Below are 16,624 nucleotides of genomic sequence, written 5' to 3' on the forward strand. Positions count from 1 at the left end.
CTCAGAATTACCAGAGTGGGGTGAACGGTGTTAGCCAGGTTGATGGAGACTCAGATATGGGGCCTGCTTAAGTCTGCATGCTGGGTTGTGAGGGGTACTTCTGTTCAGTTAGATTTCAGGTGGTTCTCAATGATGGTGGTTCTGTAGTGTAGTTGTAATTTTGAAATGGTTATGAGAAGAGGCAAGCACAGCGTTTACCTACTCCGCCATCTTGTGCAGCCGAGACTTGGAAATTTATCTCCTGAAACACTTTGAGAAATAAAATTTGGGGCAACTGTTGCTATGGTGGCTTTAGAAGAATAGATAGAACGCAGGAAATTAACAAAAGGAGAGGGAAACTTAGTTGTGGATGCTGCTGGCTTTAGGAAAACCCAGTGGCCAACCTCACATGGAGAATAAAAATGGTGAAGATGGAGATGGAAGGAAGAGTATTTGCAGTTGCATTGTTATTAGACATCTCTGGTTTTGAAGTTGGGGTTCTTGGGGGGACCATGAGTTTATGGTTAGGTTGGTTTATTTTTCCCTAAATCTGGTGCTGCCACTTATTATCTACATGACCCTGAGCTGTTTACCTATTTGTGTGTGTGTGAGAATTAACACATCTCGCATAGTCCCAGGAAACAGTAAGTGACCAATAAATGTGGGCCCTCCTTATCTTAATGGCTTTGCCTGAAGGGATGTTGCCTTCCTTATTCAATGGCTTTTTCACTTTTTGTCACAAGGTGGCGTGCCACCTAAAAAAAAAAAGTTGGTTTTTGTTTTGTTGGAAACTTCCAGTGATTGCTTTTTTTTTGGAGCAGTTTTAACACAGCTTAAATCATTTTACATAGTGATTTCAGATGACAGTGTATGCCTCTTCAATTCTTTTAGCTGTAGAAAATAGGATGTTTTATATTTCTACAGGTAAGTGTGGCGGGGTAGGCCTTCCAGACCCTCACTGATTATGCCAGTATAGAAAGCACCCAGATCTTTGCCTTGGGAACTTATGGCCTCTCCCTACCCAGAGGTCTAGGCTGAAAACCAGAGAATTCTCAGAAAAAGAGTAAAATAGAGCTTCTTTCCACCTGTTCTATTCCAGGTGCCAAAAAAGTGATGCAGTATGATGTTGTGTACTTTAATACCTTCCGTTATGCAAGTTGTGAATTTAGAGATTAACTTTTCACTTAGAAATAACTTCAGACTGAAAGGAAAGTTACAAAAATAGCACAGAGAATTCTTGTATACCCTTCAGATTTCCCAAATGTTAACATTTTACCACATTTGCGTCTATTTTTTTTGAGGTGTTTGACAATCTGCTGCCGATGTGATGCCTCTTTAGCTTTCAATATATCTGTATATATTTTCCCAAATCAGATACTAAAAGAAGGACGTTGACACTGACACAGCACTAAGCACTTCATTCAAATTTTGCCAATTGCTGCACTAATGTGCTTTATAGTAAAGAAAAATGTGGGGGTTTTTTTCTGTTCCAGAATCCAATTCATGATCACACATTGCATTTAGTTGTTACGTCCTTTTAGTGGCTGTTAATGTTGGAATAATTCTTTAGGCTTTGTCTTTTATGACTAGGTATTTTGAAGAATGCAAACCAGTTGTTTTATAGAATGCCCCTCAATTTGGATTTGTCTGATGTTCCCTCATGATTAAATCCTGGTTATGCGTTTTTTGGCAGGAATAATATAGGAGTGTTGTTTGTTCTCAGTGCCGCTTATCAGCAAGCAATTGCCCAGCCGTGTGTCCGCATATCCGTGATTTTAACTTTGTTGCCTGCTCAAGGAGGTGTCCGCCAGCTTTCTCCACTGTAATGTAACCATTTTTCTCCTTTGTAATCACTAAAGTGCCTTGTGGGGAGAGGGACTGATTAACTTATTAAATCAAATAGAACAAATTTGTTGTATTTTTTACTAACAGCATTACGTGGAGTTGAACTAAATTGGCCCTATGACGTGACAGAGGGGATATACAATTTGTATGTAACAAATTATAATCTTTACTTTACATCTGGTTGAAGGACAACTCAGATGTGTGTGGGGGGTGGGGGCAGGGTGAGGATTTCGCCTCATCCTGAAATCTGCCTGTTTTCAGTCCCTACCATCCCAGTTTCTCTTGGGCCTGGAGCATTGTCCTTTCATCTCATGAAATTTGTAATAATTACTTCATTGTAAAAGAATATTCTCATAGAAAATTGCTGGAAAACAGAGTAGAAAGAAGAGATTCACATTGCCATCTAAAGTCTACTAGTGGCATTTTGGTGTATAGTAACTTTTAAATCTGATTTTAGAAACCTCACCATTAATTTTGACAGATTTTTATGAGAATATTCTAAATCTCAAAGGAACCAAATGTATTTTTGAAACTTCACTGGATTACATACAAGTCAGGATTACTAGCAGTTGCTGTGTACATTTGTGTTCTATGTATGTAAGTGGCACCACTGGACTTGCACAGTGCACAACCTGCACAAATGTATGCATGGCCCTGACTGGTGGTATTGTGTATATCTTTTAGTAGCAGCGTGGGGCTGGCCACTTGAGAAGTGTTTGGGGGTACACTTGGAGGTTCACAGCAACATTTCAGAACGGAAACAGTCAAGAAATGAAATTCGTTTAATTAATTGAATTTTCTGCCAGGCCCATTCCCAAGGATCTCAGGGTCCTACTTGGACTCACCAGCTCTTTAAGAGCTTAGGCTTCTCTTATGTTTTCAGCTACAAAAAATACACTTACTACCTACAGAAAATATCAAGTAGTTCTATTTACCTGAGTGCAAAACGAAACAAGTTCAATTACATTCCGATCCGTTATAATTGTTATTCATACCACTCTTTAATTACAAGGAAAAAATACTTAACTACCTTTTGAAAGTGATTTTAGGTTATCTAATGGTATGTATGTAAAGAAACCCTGGGGGTCTGCCTTCCCCCCTTTAAAAAAAAATAATTGAGGCGCCCAGAGGAGCCATTACTGGCTGTATTTCTATCCCGGGATGAAATTTTAGGCAGCATTGTTCTTGGTCTTCCCAGAGCGCTGGCCAACTGCGCAGACCAGAGCTCTCCCCGCAGCAACGCGCTGCTCTGAGGGCCCAGGTCCCTAGTACCCACTCTGACCAGTTTCCATTCCCTCCCAAAGCAGCCAGTTGTCTTCTGTCACCACAAACGAAGCAGGAGGAAGAACTGACTTTTGCTACATTCCCATCACAGAGCCCTTGCTTTCCTCAGGGGGCCTGTGAGCAGCATGGAAGAGCAGGGAGGTCTGACTGCATCGTGTGAAAATGCCCAGTAGATTCTCATTCTCGCCAAACAGTAAGGACCGTTTAGGATGTTCTGATCTCAAGTACAGGCTGTTTGGCACACAGCGAATTTAGTTGGGAGGGCTCTGGGGAACCTCAAAGAGAAGAGTAGTTGTTTTGCAGTTGCGGAAGGGAGTGAGCAACGAGAGACTATGCAGATTTATGTAAATACTGTGGACAGAGATAAGCACTGTAATTGAAATAAAAGTCACAAAGGCGGCTGCCCCAAGCACCAGCTAGGAACTGAGCTCTTCCCCTCAGAGTGAGAGGGCAGAAGCGATTTCTCCAGTTATCGGTCCTAGATATACAGAGAACGTCTATACAGAGAAAGTCTCCTTTCTCCGTCTCTACCCCTCCTCCAATTCCTGCCCGGGGGACCCCATGGGCTCCGCATCCTCCCGGCCTAGCACCGTCCCGTATAACGGCTCAGCCTGCAGCTTCCTCCCGCAGAGGGCCACTGTCCAGTCTGCGGCTGAACGACTGAGAACTGTGGGACCCCCAGGGGGCGCTATTCACAGTGCAGCCATAGATGCGACCGGTTTAAAAAGAAAATCCATGGCGCTTGAAATCAGTGTCTTGAAAGATAGACGCCTTTATCTAATTCACGCAAAGGTACCTTGTAGGCTAGCAATGGCCTTGATCTAGCTAACGCGTCATCTCTGGGTGACCTATTTTTGGTATAGGGCTCACTGTCCTCTACTGAGCTGCACATTCCTAAACTCTGTATCCAGCCTTTCCTAGTCACTAGTTCATAATGTGCTTCGTAGGATACCTGCAAGAATTAAATACCCCTCCTCCCATGTAATATGTGGCCCCTGAATTAAGATAAGCTCAGTGTCAAATGGGGTCTTGTGGGACCTTCAGTAATTATAAACCTAAATAACCGGGGTGGGTCTGTTTCTCCTATACAATGAACACTTCACCGTATAGTTCAGGGGTCAGCAAACTTTTTCTTGTAGCAAATATTTTAGGCTTTGTAGGCACACAATCTCTGTTGCAACTACTCCGTTCTGCCTTGCAGAGCAAAAGCAGCCATAGATGATGATACATAAGAGAATGAGCATCTCTGGGTTCCAATAAGAGTTTATTTATGCACCCTGAAATTTAAATTTCCTGTATGTTTGATTTTTTTCAACCATTTAAAGAGATAAAAACTATGGTCAGTTCACAGGCCATATGAAAATGGAGCCGGCTGGATTGGGTGCTTGGGTGCTTTCCTCTGTTTATAGCTGATTTATAAGATTGCTTCTGCCAACTGGAAAACAGTAGCAACTAAGTGTTTTGTCACCAAAAAGGAATTATTGGCGGGGCAGGAGGTGGGGAAATAAAAGATTGTAATCCAGCCACGCAGACGTGACCACATGTACACACTGAACTGTGTGCCAAGATGGAGGGTTATTTATAGAGGGGGGGAAAAGGAAGTTAATGGGAGTTACAACCAAATAATTCTATTGTAAGCACAGAATTCTTCCTCTGGAGTGCTCCCCATAACGTGGAACGCCAAGAATCCCTCCCATAAGCTCTAGCGCCTGCCAAAGACCCTCCTGACTGATTACGTTCGTTTAAAGTCCCAATCTATCACCTCCAACTCAAACATATTATGATTATGTACTTAGCTTGACTAGAAATTAAGCCCCAAATTAGTGTAAGTATTAATCGCATTGGTTAGACATTTATTTTGCAAAGTAGAGCTGGGTGTTTCTTTTTGGGAAATACTATAAGAAAGGAGTATCTTAATCAAAACCTTCCTGTCCATTCCCCATTTAATAGGCCAACCTCATATCTACTTGAGATGTTTACTGAGTTAGGATAGTGGGGAGGGCCCGCAGGGGGCAGCACGTTTGGTGTCTGGGTGACCCCTGTTTGGTGTCATGCCAGCCCCTCCCCTCTAAGGTAATAATCTTAGAGAGCTGGCCTGGACAGAACGCTGGCCCTGGGCTGGGGCTGTCTGTCACTACTAACCTACGATTGACAATTAAGTCAATTGACAAGTGACAATCTCTCACTAACTTAAGCAGCTGCCTTCAACTAAGAAGAGCCTTTCTGGGCTTGGACCACAGTGACTTGTGCCCCAGGACACTAGCCCGGTTCTGTCCTGAACCCAGCTCAGCCTCATTAGAATCTCGTCCCCACAACCAGCCTGCTTGCTCCTGAGAAGCTGTCAGCGCCCTGTACACAGGGCGGCGTACACCAGCCTACTGCAAATGTAACTTCATACTTCTAACTTAACTTTCTAACACAATTATCTGTCCCCCTTTCTCCTGGGCTCCAACTCTTAACCTGTTCTCTTTCTGACACATACAGGCCCCCCTCCCGCTTGGAGCTTCATCCCGTGGCCCAGGACAGGAAGCTCTTCTACCTTAAATTCCCTAGATGATCCAGGTAGGTCTGTATAATGTCCAGCTACTAACTCTTCTCTAAATCTGTCCCAACTCAAGGTGCACCTACTCAAGGTAGATAAAGTAGGGGGAATTGCCAGGGTGTAGGCTGTGGGTGGGCGTCCTTTTATCTCTTGTCACCCTAGACTGGCAGGATGCACAGTGCTGGGTCAGAAAGTCAACCCAAGTTTTCACCAGTGGCACAGAGCTCCAACAGAGAGAGAAAGAGAGAGAGAGAGAGAGAGAGAGAGAGAGAGAGAGATTCCATTAACTAGTGCTAGAGATTTCATACATATAGCCAAAGTCAGCATCTCTTCTTCCCGTTGTCAAGGTTAGGCTGCCAGTAGGGGCTTCTTTTTAAAGCAGACCTTACAGCACTATGTCATTTTGTGTGATTGGGGGGAGGGGGGAGGGGGTGAAACCACACATCCATTTCCTAAATGCTCAGTTACATAAGTGGGTTATAATCCATGTCCTTTGAACAGAAGCGCCCAGGGGTACTTGCACAATCAAAAGACTTGCGTGCCCAGTGGACAGCACTACTCACTGCTACAAGCCCTGCCTTGGTCAGCACATGTGACTCATCCCATTGAATGAAATGCTAATGTAGCTTCTGAAAATCTCCTTTATTCCTTTTCAAGGCATCAAGCAACATACATAGAAAGTTCTTGCTGAGTGACCATGAGGCTTCAGTAGCCCTACTAAGGGTCATTTAAGAAAACATGTTCAGGTATAGTAATTTTTAAAAACTGTAACTTTGCAGAAGAGACCAAAAATAAGACGGCAAAGTGGAGAGGAAAAACTTCACACAGACTTTTAAAAGTTAATTATACAGTCTTTTATTTCTAGCTTGGGGGGAAAAAAAACCCTTAAATTACTAGGGAAATATTTACAGGATTAATCATATTTTAAGCTGGGAGACTGGATGTGAAGGGCCGCTCAGTGTCCCTCGTAGGGACAGGCTGAGACAGGTAATGTGACCTCCCTGAGGGGCCACGGCTCACTTTCCAGACAGTCAGGAAGAGGACCTGGTCTCCTCATTGCTGGGTCCAACCAACAATAAACAGAATATCAGAGGTATGCCAGAACCATTTTGCTAACAAATAATTACATTCCTTTTTAGTGTTTAAGAGAAATCTTAATTTTTCTGGGATATTTCTATAGAATCAGTCTAGCAAGTTGTATAATTAGAAAACTCCGAAAGATAAAAAAAAACACAACAACACAGAAGCTTGTCAGGAGACCCACTACTTCTCCCCAGGCACCGACGGCCCGTTTTGCTATGGGAATAGGGTGTCCTGGGCTCCGAAAAGTCCTGACAGGATGATCAGCAGCTCATTGGCTCCACGTCCTCTTCCCACAGCCTGGCAAACGGGACCAGTGCTTTGGAGCAAAGTGCTCGGGAGACCATCTCCTCACTCCTTCCCTGGGAATGAAACGATGGACACGGCGTCCCAGGCATCATCCTTTGGCGAGCTGTCCTTCTCCAAAGCCTCTAAAATCGGCTGAGCCGGGTCCTTTAAATACTTGAAAAGATTGAAAACCAACATTGTAATAATCCGTTCAAAATACCAGCCCTTGTACTTTGGCTTTACTCGGCACCACCATATTTCATTCAGGTGTCACTTCCTATTCTGTCCACCAATGAAACAACTTGTATAACTTGACTCCCCTTCACCCCTCATCTCACTGGTAACTTGAACACGAATCCAAGGCCCTACTAGGTGACGCTCTGAAGGTGTAAAAGGGATCACGCCACGGAGAAGCAAGCTCTGACCCGCTGCACCCGGGCAGGATTGTAGGTTATTAGCCCTACAATGTCTCCAAAATTCTAACTTTTCAGCGAAGGAGAAAACAGGATCTCTCGTTCACCAACAATGGGAGCAACGGCATGAGCATTTTTTTCAAACCTTCTACCCACCGGCGGTTTCTACTCCACACAACGCACAACGCGCAGTCTGGACGTGCAGCATGGCCCCCATGGCCCTGGGGGGTTGGTGGTGGGGCTGTGAGAAAGTGGAGGTCCTCAGGGGAAAGTGATATTTCACACCACCTAACTCTCCCTTCCCCTCCTGCCTCTGCTCTAGGCTTCACCATAAACTCACCAAGTTACCAAGAACCCAGCGCCTAGATCTTCAAGATGCCGAGAGATACTGAAATACGGTTAAGCTTAGAGCCGCTAACTAAACGAGAAACAACGAATTACGTGTGCTTGTGAAACCTCGACAATGTAAGTGAAACAGGATTATTCTTAGGTAACTTCAGTGGCCTTTGATATTTTTCACACTTTCCCAAGAAAGTGAACCGAAAGACTGTTTTAGATTCAAGCCCCAAAGAAACAACTAGTAGTAAATTAACTCCCTAGGGCTAGTGGCTAGTTCTGCGTCAGAGAGATCATTGATGCAGTTAGACCTTCGAGACCCTGGAGAGCTGACATTTTGTGACAATATCAACCAGGGAAGGTTTGGGTTTTTTGCTGTTTTCTTTTTTTTTCTTTTGTGGTAAGAACACTTAACATGAGTTCTACTCTCTTAACGACATTTTAAGTACACAATACAGTACTAACTCTAGCCACGATGTTGTATGGCAGATCTCTAGAACTTACTCATCTTGTAGAACTGAAACCTTATACTTGCTGAGCAGCAACTGGCCGTTTCCCCCTCCCCAGCTCCTGGTAACCACCATTCTACTCTCTGTTTCTATGAGTGTGACTATTTTCGATGCCTCTTATAAGGTAAATCATGCAGTATTTGTACGGAGGTTCTAGTAGGGAATTTAACCTATAATTTGTATGACGCCCGTGTCCTTTAAATGCTTCATGACAGATGAAGGAAAACAAGTGATTACAGCTCCTTCCAGAAGCAACACTCTGTACAGACTTGGACCTTATCTAACACCTATTCATTCTAGACGTCACAGAATCAGATTCTGTTTACAACGAAACAGAATTTCAGTTTTACCCCAATTTTACCAAAGAATAATAAACCTCCAAAAGCAAATACTTTTAAATATTTTTCTATCAGCCAGCTTGTGATCCTAAGAATGTGCCGACCGAGTCGTCAGAGGGACCGGCTGCCTCACAGAGCCTCAGGGGCCTGGGCACGTGCAGGAAAACAAGACTTTCCACGGGGCCCGCTCTGCTTTTCTTTCTGAGGGCCTTTATGATACTCGTAACACCCACGAGCACTTGGTGTGCAAGACCTTCTGGAATCTTCCTAAGTGCTCACTGTGCTGCCTCAAGCCAGGGCCCTTCTGCAGCCAATCTCTTGGCCAGGCCGGACCACCATTTTGACCAACTTTGTACCCGTAAAAAATTTTGTTTTTAATTGTGGTAATATACACATAACATAGAAAATACCATCTTAACCATTTTTAAGTGCACAGTTCAGCTGTGCAAAGTATATATTCACATTGTTGTGCAACCATCACTATCATCCATCTCCAGAACATTTTCATTTTGTAAAACGGAAACTCTGTACCCATTAAGTGCTAATTCCCTGTTTCCCCCAGCCCCTGGCTGCCACCATTCTCCACTGTCTCTATGAATCTGACTACTCTCAGTACCTCGTATAAGTGGAATCATAGAGTATTTGTCTTTTTGTGACTGGTTTATTGCATCTAGCATAATGCCCTCAGAGTTCATCCACGTTGTAGCACGTGTCAGAATCGCCTTCCTTTTTAAGGCTGAATAACATTCCACTGTATGTGTACATCACATGTGTTGATCCGTTCATCTGTCGATGGACATCTCGGCTAGTTCCATCTTTTGGCTGCTGTGAAGGTGAATGTACGGATAATCTCACACCACTTTTAACTCAAATCTGTGTCCACGGCTTTGTCCATTGCTGGACTCTTCGGTGTTACCAGAGGGCTATGGAGGGCTGACACATCACCCATTTAGATGTATGCATACGTACCTCTTCTATTTGTAATGGGATGCTTGGTGGAGACTGAAACCAGTATTTAATCAGGCTTCTATATTTCAGGACCAGGAAGAAACAGCCCCCTGCCAGCACTGACAGCAACAGAAAGGTTCCCACGGCAATCAGGATGATTTGTTGAAGCTCGGTAGAGGCTAAAAAGATGTCGTAAAAGTGAGTAAGAGGAGTATCCCACACATACAAATATCAGGTACCTTTTCATCTGCTGACTGCTCAAATAGCATTCATGTCCCAATAAAATGGACAGATACCAGCCCCCTCCCCACCCCATTTGCTTAAATTAGTAGACAGTGAGGCAACCCTAAGATAAAGCATGTGTTAGCTGTGTGGCAGCTTTTGCTACTGGCGATCTCAGCACCAGCTCACGGTACCTACAGTTAAGAGTGTTCTTCTCGCCCCCTTCACTCTGGGTCTCCCCACACCCACCACCCTTCACCTCATAAGTGGTCCCCAATTTCACCAGTTTAGTATTCTTCTCCCAGCTCAGAAAGGGCACGAGAAGGCACAACTTACCATCTATTATCGTTTCGTGACAAGTTATGTTGCTCAATTGCCCGAATCTGGAGATGTCTGGTTCTGTCACAGACAGCTGTGCCTTGACTTGTAAACAGTATACTCTTAGGGGTTTTAAATCCTTCAACACAATGACGTTGCTTCTGAAAGGGCCCTTAACCTGTGTAAAAATCACCAACAGCCACACATGTAAATGACCCAAACAGACTTGCTCAAGCCACTTCCATCCTTTCAGCATTTCCTCAGATTCACAGTGAACACAATAACCAAAGAAGGAGATTCTGTTTTGAAAGCGTCAGGGGACACATTTTATATGTGAAAACTGATGAGTAGTGTGAAGAAAGGTGCCGATGGCTTTAGGGCTGTTTCTGGCTGTGCGGCCTCAGACGGCCGATCCAGGACCTACTACAGCAACGGAGGAGCCAAAACTGGAATTTAAGAATTAAATTTTCTCCTTTAAAACGACCATTTTGTATTTCATGGTTAATTTAATCCAGATACATCAAGTTAGTAAACAGGGAAAAAACAGCATTCTAGGAAGAAAATGTGCCTTTAATTCCCAACCTGCTTCTAGTTTTAACTGAAATGTGCTGACTCCTTTTATAGTTTTGGTCAAAATGACCTTAGTGGTTTATGTAATCCGTAAACAGTAGGCTCCCAAATTCTTAGAGGATTCTGTCCCATGTCTGCCTTCCCTCAGGCCTCGTCACCTCCACACCTGGGTCACTCCAGTCAGTGGCTTCTGCCTCGTCCTGAACAAACTGGCCATTGTCCCACAGGGAGACGAGGAAAAGATGTATTATACTACGACAACATAGGACTTTTTAGAAAGGACTGCTTTCTTATTTTGAGATACAGTAGGATGCATTGTAGCCATTTGAAATGGTGGTAAAACCATCAGTCAGAGAGGAAACTGCTGCAGTATTGACTGAAAAAAGATTATTCACTGTATACGGAACATGATCTTTTTTTTCAAAAGTAAATATGGTCCAGTTTTTTCAAAGGTCACTGTGACTCTGCTTCAGAGTATTGCAATTTTTCTACCATATTTATATATGCACATATATGTATACACATATATATATTATATATTCATACTATATATATTTGGTAGAAACAATATAATAATAATATATTATATATAACTTATATATTACATCTCTGTTCTCAATCTAGATGGGACATTCTTTATTTATATCCTTAGTTATAGGGATTCTGTTCAGCTGGTCTTCAGATGATTCTTGGGGTTGATTGTTCTCTAATTTAGTTGTAATTCTGGTGTGGTCCTGGCAGGCAGGAGGCACAGCGTTGACCTAACCCACCATCTTGGATCTTCTCCTACATGATCTTATTTTTAAAAAGACAAAATAATTATATTATTTATGAATAGTGGGATTACAGATGGTTTTTAATTCTGTTTCTTTCTGTTTACTGCTGATGGATTGCCAGGGCAGAGGGAAAAAAAAAAAAGGCAATTTTATTCATGATGCTACATAAAGCAATTGTAAGGACAGAATTGCTTTTGGGTTTATTCCAGCAGCCAGTTGGCATTTCTAAAATTTAGAATCACTGATTGCAGAGAAGAACCAACATTCAGGCTTGAGATTGCTGTCCTTAGAAACAAATGGCTTCCTGCAAAGCTGACCCATGGCTGGCACCTTGGAGCTCAGGAGCGTCCCACCATTCTCCAATAAGGGTGGTTTATTATACAAACAATATTTCTTTATGCTGAACACCTGCTTTCCTTCTGGGAGTCTGGAATCTTTGTATGTGCTAGGGAGAGGACTGCCTATGTGACCAGCCACCAATAAAAACCCTGGGCACGGAGTCTGTAATGAACTTCCATGGTAGATAACATGGGACGTGTTGTCACAGCTTGTTGCTGATGGAATTGAGTGTGTCCTGTGTGAGTCTACAGGAGGGGGCTCTTGGAAGCTTGCGCCTGGTGTCCTCTGGACTTTGCCCATGGGCCTCTTCTCTTTGCTTTGTGATTTTGCTTTGTGTCCTTTTTCTGTAATAAATCATAGCCGCAAGTACAACTACATGCCATGTCCTGCGAGTCCTTTGAGCAAATCTAGTAGTTGCTCTTGGGGGCCCCGGACACACAGACTTGCAGCTGGGATGGAAACCATATTGGTGGTTTTCAGAGTCCTTTTTTAGCCCTAGAGTATTTTGTTTATGGGAATCCAAAGTTTAGAAGCTCTGATTGAAAGGGGGGAAGGGGCTTGCGGCCCCCCACAAATTCCAACTTATAATTCAATTATTTCTTTTTACGGAAGAGGAAACTGTAGCCTAGAATGGCTAAGTGACATTGAACTAGTTCCAAGGGGTAGAAGCGTGGTCCATGCCCTTTTCATTAGGCACACAGCTAAGTGAGCCTGGTTTCAGCATCCTGGAGGCTGAATCCTCCAGCACTGGGCAGCCCTGCCCAGCTCTACAATACCAACAGCAAATTGCCCCCTGGGGGCCAATTCGGTGGAGTGAAGCCATTGACTCCATCGTAAGTAACACAAATAAGGACAGGAAGGGAGCACTGCAACATGATGCATGCATGCTGGGCAAGAAACCAACTAAATGGCGGAGAAAACATGTGGTCAGAGTGCCCATCCTATCTCCCACATTTCCAGCATCACATCTGAAGTCCAAGATGTAGATGGCGCAGGATGTATATGGAAGAGGCAGCCGCCTCTCCCTCCTGGATTTTTCTGAGCCTTCTCTACTCCAGTTGACCAGATCTCAACCTCTGATTTGGGGAAATGATTACTTCCTTCTTCCTTGAGTTTTGCTAAGAACATGTTCTTCCATGAGTTTTGCCTTGCCCAGTGATTTTAGACTCACTATAAAGAAATGAAGTGCAATACTCATGGGATATGGAGTATAGCACAGGGAATAGAGTCAATGGAATTGTAATACTGTGTTTCCCCGAAAATAAGACCTAGCTGAACCATCAGCTCTAATGCGTCTTTTGGAGCAAAAATTAATATGAGACCCAGTCTTACTTTACTATAATATAAGACCAGGTCTTATATTATATAATATAATAATAATAATAATATAATATAATAAATACCAGGTCTTATGTTAATGCTTGCTCTAAGAGATGCATTAGAGCTGATGGTCCGGCTAGGTCTTATTTTGGGGGAAACACGGTACATATATATGATGTCAGAGGGGCAATAGATTGGGGAAGGGGGGTTATAACTTTGTGAGGGGTGATATGTCTAACTATTGCATTGTTTTGTACACCTGAAACTAATTAAAAAAAAAAAAGCACATTCGGTAGCACCAAATCTAAGTAGGCATTGTTAAAACAAACAGTTGCCATTACCTAGGAGCGTTTAAAACATCTTGATTACAGACTACTGTTTTAGTTGCTGAGAATATCTAATTGTAAAAAGATGTTTATATTTCTTTGGAAAGTCAATGTATGTAACTTTTTAAATTACATACTTTCTTTTAATAAAAACCTATTAGGGGTTCTGCTACTCTCCTTTAAAAAAAAAAAAGGGAAATGAAGTACAAATACGAGCACGAACCCTGAGGCCAGATGTTTCCTTCTGCTTTGCTAGGTGTCAGCTGCTGACCTTGGGTTACTACTTAATTACTGATTTCTCTCTCTGTAACAGTTTGGTGTAAAGCTTAAATGAGATGATCTATCTAAAATGCCTGGCGTAGTGCCAGACACAAAGAAAGCTCTTGATAAACATAAGCTCTTATTATTAGTAGAAAAATTATAATAGTGTTGAAGTTAGGAAATCATGACGTTTACATAGATACTGAAACCTCATGAAATGCGGCTTGGATAATCAGGCACTGGAGAGCATTAAAAGCCATCATTTTGTTCTTGTACTACCCATGGGGGCTGACCCACCTTTGTCAACCTTATCACCTGCCACAGCCCCTTCTCACATGGCCTGTATTTCTGACAAATCCACACACTCACAGTTCTCAAAATTGGCCGTCTTCTCATCTCTACTGGTCATTCTCCCTAAAACACTCTCTCCTTCCAGTCGACTTGTCACCTATTCACATGTACCTTCTTTGCAAACTGTTCGAACCAGAGAAATTTATATTGTTAAACCTTGCAGACTGCAGGGGAAGATTCCTAGTTGTAGAAACAGGCCCACTAGAGCCTTCTCCAAACTCCAGAGTGTGTCAAAGTCAACGTGAGCAATGTGCCCCGTGAGCAAGGGGCCCCTCAGATGGAGCTGGTGGAAGGGAACTCTCAGCACAATGAGGAGAAAAATAGGTCTTAAAGAGGAGGATTAAGACCAGCTCAGGTCTCAGACTCTAAGGTGACAGTGGGACAGCCTGTTCTCCTTGTCCATTTTAAAGCTTACTGTCTTTTGTTGTATCAGAAACTGCAAAGACAAGAAAATCAAAACACACGAAAATGCTCTTACCTGTTGGATTCCTGCCCTTTCCCAGTAATGCACATAGTACAAAAAAGTGGCCTTGGAAGAGGCCTCGATGTCAAAGGGAGGGTAGAACCTGATGATAAGGGAGCCGTCCCCTGGGGTCACCCAAATGTTTTCTGGAGGCCCGATGGTAACTGAAATAGAATTACAAACAAAAACAAAAAAATATATAAATATATATATACATACATATATATGGTGCCAAAAAAAGTATACACATTTTAAGAAAGGAAAAAGCTGTATTAAAATTGTAATACTCAATATATATCAATAACAAAAGATGAATACAAGTCACGTTTGACTTCTGCAATTACAAGAGGTGCTCAAAGTGGTTACCACAGTGTAATTTTAATACAGTTTTTTCCTTTTTTATAATGTGTATACATTTTTTTGGTACCCTCTGTATACATACATGTAATATATATTGTAAATATACACATTACATTGTATATATTATATATATAACATGTATAAACACACATTATATCTTGTACTGTATATATACACATTGTATATATACAATATAACGTGTATATATATATATATATATATATATATATACACACACAGTATATATTGTATATATGGCATGTACACATACACACACATATGCTTATATATGCAACGAGGTTGCATTCAGGCACACAAGACTACCAGAGGCTGCTCTGGGCACAGATTTATTTGGAAGGCTGCAGGGCAGGAAGCCCAGCAAGACCACAGCGCAGCACCAGGGACTTCTTACCTTCAGTGGAAGGAGGGGTCCTTGCGGGAGTCCACACGGCAGCCCAGAGCAATTCTCTTTGGCCCTCCCAAGAGACAGCTCAAGTGCAAGGAGCCGAGACCCATGTCAGGCAGAGGTACAGGAGCCTCCGTGGCTTAAAAGCCACAAGAACCAATACCTCTTACAATAATTCCACAGGAACACTTTCCAGAGTCCCCATAAGGAATATGCACAGTTACAAGAATCACTGCGCTCAGCACAGCCCAAAGATAGGGCTTCCTATTGGGTATTTCAGAGCGTCTCAACTGAAATGCAGCTTACCAATCAGGGTTCATTTTGACCACAACCCATGATGCCTAGTATCCCTAGTATCGTGGCTGACATGCCATGTTTATTAGGTTTCCAGGGAAACAGCTGGAAGGCTAACCAAGGGTCAAATTTTCATGCAGCGGGGAAAAGATTTTGTTACCTCTCACCTATCTATATTTTGTTATATAATTTCTATACACATGAACAAAAAGTGATGTTTATAAACTTATAAATAATTTGTCTCCTAGCTTATTATAATACGATACTTAAATATAATAACGGATCAATATTACCATTGTTAAGTCTATTTGTTCAGGCTTTTCATATGATTCACAGGCCAGCCCAGGACTGTGACTCAGCATGTGCTATAAATGAAAGTTCACAGCACTTATCAAGTAAGCATTTACAATGTATAATTAACCGAAGGAGCTCAGATCAAAGTACAGGTTGGATCCTACAAGCTCTAAGAGGCCTATTTATGTATATTTTATACACGGAGACCATCACATCACTGTAAACAGTTATGTGTTCATGATATTGGGGCTGATTTCTCTTAACGCTTCCATGCTCTCCCCTGAGCAAGGGTGAGGAATATGGTCTGGCCAGCCTTCTCTCTATGCAGAAGTAACTGGTCCCTACGGGCTTTGCAACTGTGCCCTCTGACCTCATTTGTTCTGGTGGAGGAACTAACCCAGACAGAGACAGAGCAGGGCCTGGCCCACCACGAGCCAGGGCGAGGTTGGCAGACTGGCTGCAAGTGGCAAAAAGCTCTGTTATTGAACCTACTCACAGATGCTGACACGCACTCTCGAGCTTCCCTTTTAACAGCGACATGATTGGAGCACGAGAAAACCTGCTGACTGCAGGGCGCAGCCACCTGCTGTGGCCTCTCACCTCCGCAGCACATATCCTCTAGACTTCCGTGACTTACACATGGGAATGCGTGTGAGTACAGAGACCAGCCATGACTCATCACTAAATCTCTGCAAGGTCAGAGCTGAAAGACCCCCCTTCTGAAGACAGTCCTGGGTCTGGAATCTGATACCCTCCTGATAA

The 16,624-nt window shown here is 42.8% G+C and overlaps 1 protein-coding gene and 2 long non-coding RNA genes across 3 annotated transcripts in view; 2 read left to right on the top strand and 1 right to left on the bottom strand.

Moving 5' to 3' along the window:
- LOC141570128 (uncharacterized) lies at positions 1-7,988 on the top strand. Its single transcript, XR_012494033.2, has 3 exons — positions 1-1,801; positions 5,593-5,670; positions 7,754-7,988. It is a non-coding gene; the product is annotated as an uncharacterized LOC141570128 (long non-coding RNA).
- The window catches only part of IFNGR2 (interferon gamma receptor 2), a 25,083-nt gene continuing 14,948 nt past the window's right edge, over positions 6,490-16,624 (bottom strand). Inside the window, exons 4-7 of the mRNA XM_019730214.3 lie at positions 14,524-14,672; positions 10,121-10,280; positions 9,584-9,741; positions 6,490-7,192 (exon numbers count right to left, since the gene is read on the bottom strand). Coding sequence (XP_019585773.2) covers positions 7,082-7,192; positions 9,584-9,741; positions 10,121-10,280; positions 14,524-14,672 — 578 coding nt within the window. The 3' untranslated portion in view covers positions 6,490-7,081. The remainder of the gene's footprint in view (positions 7,193-9,583; positions 9,742-10,120; positions 10,281-14,523; positions 14,673-16,624) is intronic.
- LOC141570126 (uncharacterized) lies at positions 9,655-12,162 on the top strand. Its single transcript, XR_012494032.2, has 2 exons — positions 9,655-9,760; positions 10,356-12,162. It is a non-coding gene; the product is annotated as an uncharacterized LOC141570126 (long non-coding RNA).

This window comes from Rhinolophus sinicus, chromosome 17 (assembly GCF_057876585.1).
Source record: "Rhinolophus sinicus isolate RSI-liver-muscle chromosome 17, RSI-T2T, whole genome shotgun sequence".
In the NCBI taxonomy this organism is placed as follows: Eukaryota; Metazoa; Chordata; class Mammalia; order Chiroptera; family Rhinolophidae; genus Rhinolophus; species Rhinolophus sinicus.